The 4,056-nt window shown below is 32.3% G+C and overlaps 1 protein-coding gene across 1 annotated transcript in view; it reads right to left on the bottom strand.

Moving 5' to 3' along the window:
* Positions 1 to 4,056, bottom strand: part of LOC106471429 (importin-7-like) — a 48,852-nt gene that overhangs the window by 6,390 nt on the left and 38,406 nt on the right. Inside the window, exon 20 of the mRNA XM_013932030.2 lies at positions 3,632 to 3,877. Within this exon, the coding sequence (XP_013787484.1) occupies positions 3,632 to 3,877 (246 nt within the window). The remainder of the gene's footprint in view (positions 1 to 3,631; positions 3,878 to 4,056) is intronic.

Below are 4,056 nucleotides of genomic sequence, written 5' to 3'. Positions count from 1 at the left end.
TAAATGAATCCTTTATAATACACAGTACAATCTGTTATCTCTACCATTTATGGCATATTCTATACTAAATGAATCCTTTATAATACCCAATACATTATAGTGTTATCTCTACCATTTATGGCATATTCTACACTAAATGAATCCTTTATAATACACATACATTATAGTGTTATCTCTACCATTTATGGCATATTCTACATAAATGAATCCTTTATAATACACAGTACAATCTGTTATCTCCGAATTAACAAAAACATTGACCACCAGATCAATAAATGGAACTTGGTGAATTAACAAAAACATCGACCATCAGATCAAATGATAGAACTTCATGAGTTAACAAGAACGTTGGTGGTCAGATCAAAAGATGGAACTTGGTGAGTTAATAAGAACTGCCTTCAGAGAGACAGAAAATGCTATTGGTGTAAATGATATAGTTTCTTCAAGCATGTGTGATAAAGAAATTACCAGTTCATAGGGAGCTTTTGGAGGACTTGACATGTCGTCTTGCACTCACCCAAGCATGAAAATGGTGAATAGAAAATAAGAATAGTACAAAAAATGATACAAATAGTGTATATTAATGAAGTAACTAATGAATGAATGGATAGAAAAACAAATGATGATGGATAGATAGTTTGTCAGTTTATTTCTACTGAACGAGTGTTGAAAAATAAAACAATGGCTGAATCCACTAGTAAAATCAGCTTTTTGTTCAGCATAAAAATTCAATTAATGTAGAATGTGCAGGAAAAGGCTCCATCAGATCAAGAGATGGAACTTGGTAGATGGAACTTGGTGAGTTAACAAGAACATCAACTTGATCTGATGGTCAATGTTCTTGTTAACTCACCAAGTTCCATCTGTTGATCTGATGGTTGATGTTCTTGTTAACTCACCAAGTTCCATCTGTTGATCTGTTGATTGATGTTCTTGTTAACTCACCAAGTTCAATCTGTTGATTGATGTTCTTGTTAACTCACCAAGTTCCATCTGTTGATCTGACCACCAATGTTCTTGTTAACTCACCAAGTTCTATATCTTGATCCCATAGCTGACATTCTTGCTTGCTGGTACCTATTTTCACAAAATTTAACATCATTTGCCTTCTCTACAATCAATTTTAAAAACACCCAATTGAATGAGTTAACCAGTTCCATTATTTCACTGTATAGTACATGGATCAGATGTTCATAAACTTACTGAAAGGTGGCTCAAGTTCTAGTAATAATAACAGCTGTGTTTTCGTAACTGGTTTTTTTTTTTCATTTTCTGCAAAGCCTTCTCAAGCAATATTTTTTTCTCAGCTACTTCTAGGACTTTGGTAATTGTTAGGAAACACTGGTGGATCACTACTGCTGACAGCAAAGCCAACCACCTACACTGTATACAAACAGTTTCTTCTTAAAACAAACTTCATCTTGGAATTGAAAAAAGTATTCTTCTTCAGGGAATATTGTTTAAAAAAATAAAATAAAGTTGATGGTTACCCTTCAGTCTGTGATACGAATACAGAATTGTGGTCATCATGAATGTTACAAGGATTAGACTGTACAAATCCTTTCATAAAACAAGTTGATGGTTAGCCCTTCAGTCCGTGATACAGAATTGTGGTCACCATGGATGTTACAAGGATTTGACTGTAGGAATCCTTTCATAAAAGAAGTTGATGGTTAGCCCTTCAGTTCGTGATACAGAATTGTGGTCATCATGAATGTTACAAGGATTAGACTGTACAAATCCTTTCATAAAACAAGTAGATGGTTAGCCCTTCAGTCCGTGATACAAATACAGAATTGTGGTCATCATGAATGTTACAAGGATTAGACTGTACAAATCCTTTCATAAAAGAAGTTGATGGTTAGCCCTTCAGTCCGTGATACAGAATTGTGGTCATCATGAATGTTACAAGGATTAGACTGTACAAATCCTTTCAATCCCACACCCTTAAAATTCTCATTTATACAGCTCCAAGTTATTTAATTTACATATGGTCCACCTATATTATATCCTACATTCAGCAGTTTTGACTCAGGAAATCTGGTATCCTCATTCCTGAAGCATCCAGTATCCGATGATGAACAATTTTTTTACTTGACCAAACATGTCAAATTTTAAGTAGTTATTAATACTAGTTAATAAAAATGATTACTGGTAAGATAACACACACTGTGCTATAACTTAAGTACTCGTGTTTAGTCAAAATTAAAAAAAAAAGGAGAATACTATCTCTCCCTCAGTTATCTTCAAGAGGAAAATACTTGTCATTTTTATAATATACTCACCATTAATCAAACAATTGTGTGGAGAAGTCGACAAGAACATTCTCTACGTTGTGTGACCATACTTTCTAAATCATCAGATCTTCGTATGATGACTGCAGTCAACCAAAGGTACGGTTTCTGTGAGTCTGAAACTACTACATCTATGAATAATTAATAAAATCCTAAACCAAAATTAAGGAACAGTTACAGCTATTTTAAGGAAGTGACACAACAGGAAATTATTAGAAAATTAGGAATTTTTGGACTTTCTTGGGATTTTGAAGCAAAATCTAGGAAAGTTAGGGCTACTAGAAAGCCTGACATTGTAAAAAACTGTATTACTTAATTTTGTTTTCAAAGTAACCTACAATATAAGTACTACACATTACGTCTTATTGACGTGCATTAAGACAACAGACTCAAGAATAACGGCAGCATTGTAGTGTACTCTGATAATACTGTATGAAGGGCTTGCTTTAAGTAGAGTTAATTAAATGCAGATATACACTTTAAAGACCCCCTTTTTTGCCAGCAGGCATTTAATTATAATTTGTAGACTGCGTTGGGGTTTTCATTGATACAACCATGTACTGATTCTATAACTTCCTTTAACAAACAAAAATTAACCTTTTTTTATGCATTTTTTTTTACTGTATGCAAAAATTGAGATGTTAAATGCATTCGTGTGAAAATGTACAGCTCTAAGATATCTCTTATAATGAAACTTAGTCTTTAAGTCCAAACGTTGAATTACACTTATATTTGCTTTCAAGAAGTCCTTTACTTGGAGTACCTACAAAAAATTTAGGTTTAGATTCCTTTTTGAAAAGTATTTTGGAATATTTTACTTTGACTACATAGCTCCCACTGCAGTATGTTTATATAAATTATGACTTGCAGGTATATATATCACAATCACCACCAACATACTTAAACAATTTCATTAATTTAAACACACACCCAAGGGAAAGTAATGGATGGACAAAACAAAACATAAAAACGTCCAACTCTTAATCATTTTCACATTCACATCACCTTTACTTCAGGCTGGAGTAAATTATTACTACTGTATAAAATATTTTACACTAAAGTATCAGTTCTTTTTGTACAAAGCAGCACACGCAACAATCAAGCAAAGTTGCCAACTGTCTGAAGCATACTGCTGATCTATTTTAATTGATCTCAGTGTCTACATGTATCTGTGTGTTCTCAGTTTAAAAAGTAAAGTTTATGTAAGGGTGACAATGGTCTAAAATATTTAAAATCTTTAACAAAAGTTTAAAATGAAAAAAGCTTTCATTTTAAGTAAAAAGTATTCAAATTACCTCAAACATTAAACACTTAGTTAAGCTACTACGTAAACATACTTAAAATAACGTCTTTAAAGATTACGTATTCGTCTACAAGGTTATCCTCATCATCAAGAGGAGTTGTGTAACTTTCTAAAGCTGTTTCTTCTCCTTCTTCATCGTCATCATCATCTTCATCATCATCATCCTCAATTGTTGAAGATGTGATGTTAAAAGGAGATTTTGCTTTTGCTTTTCTTGCCAGTCTTTCAAGGTATTCTGTTCCTTCATCATCAATTTCGTCTTCATCACTCTCTAGTGCTTCTTTATTAAATAAACCAATATTATTATTATTATTACCCGTTATTTTTTTTATTAAACACACACACCACCTTTGTTATTTTCTTTTCTTTCATTAAATTATCAGTTAAAAAAAAAGTTGATTTTCAACACTCACACACCTTTTTTTAAAACGTTTTCACGAAAAATAATTTACCAACAAT

The sequence above is a fragment of the Limulus polyphemus genome, unplaced genomic scaffold (assembly GCF_000517525.1).
Source record: "Limulus polyphemus unplaced genomic scaffold, Limulus_polyphemus-2.1.2 Scaffold4619, whole genome shotgun sequence".
Classification (NCBI taxonomy): Eukaryota; Metazoa; Arthropoda; class Merostomata; order Xiphosura; family Limulidae; genus Limulus; species Limulus polyphemus.
Note: the sequence above shows the minus strand (reverse complement) of the source record. Positions and strands in the feature narration are given on the sequence as shown.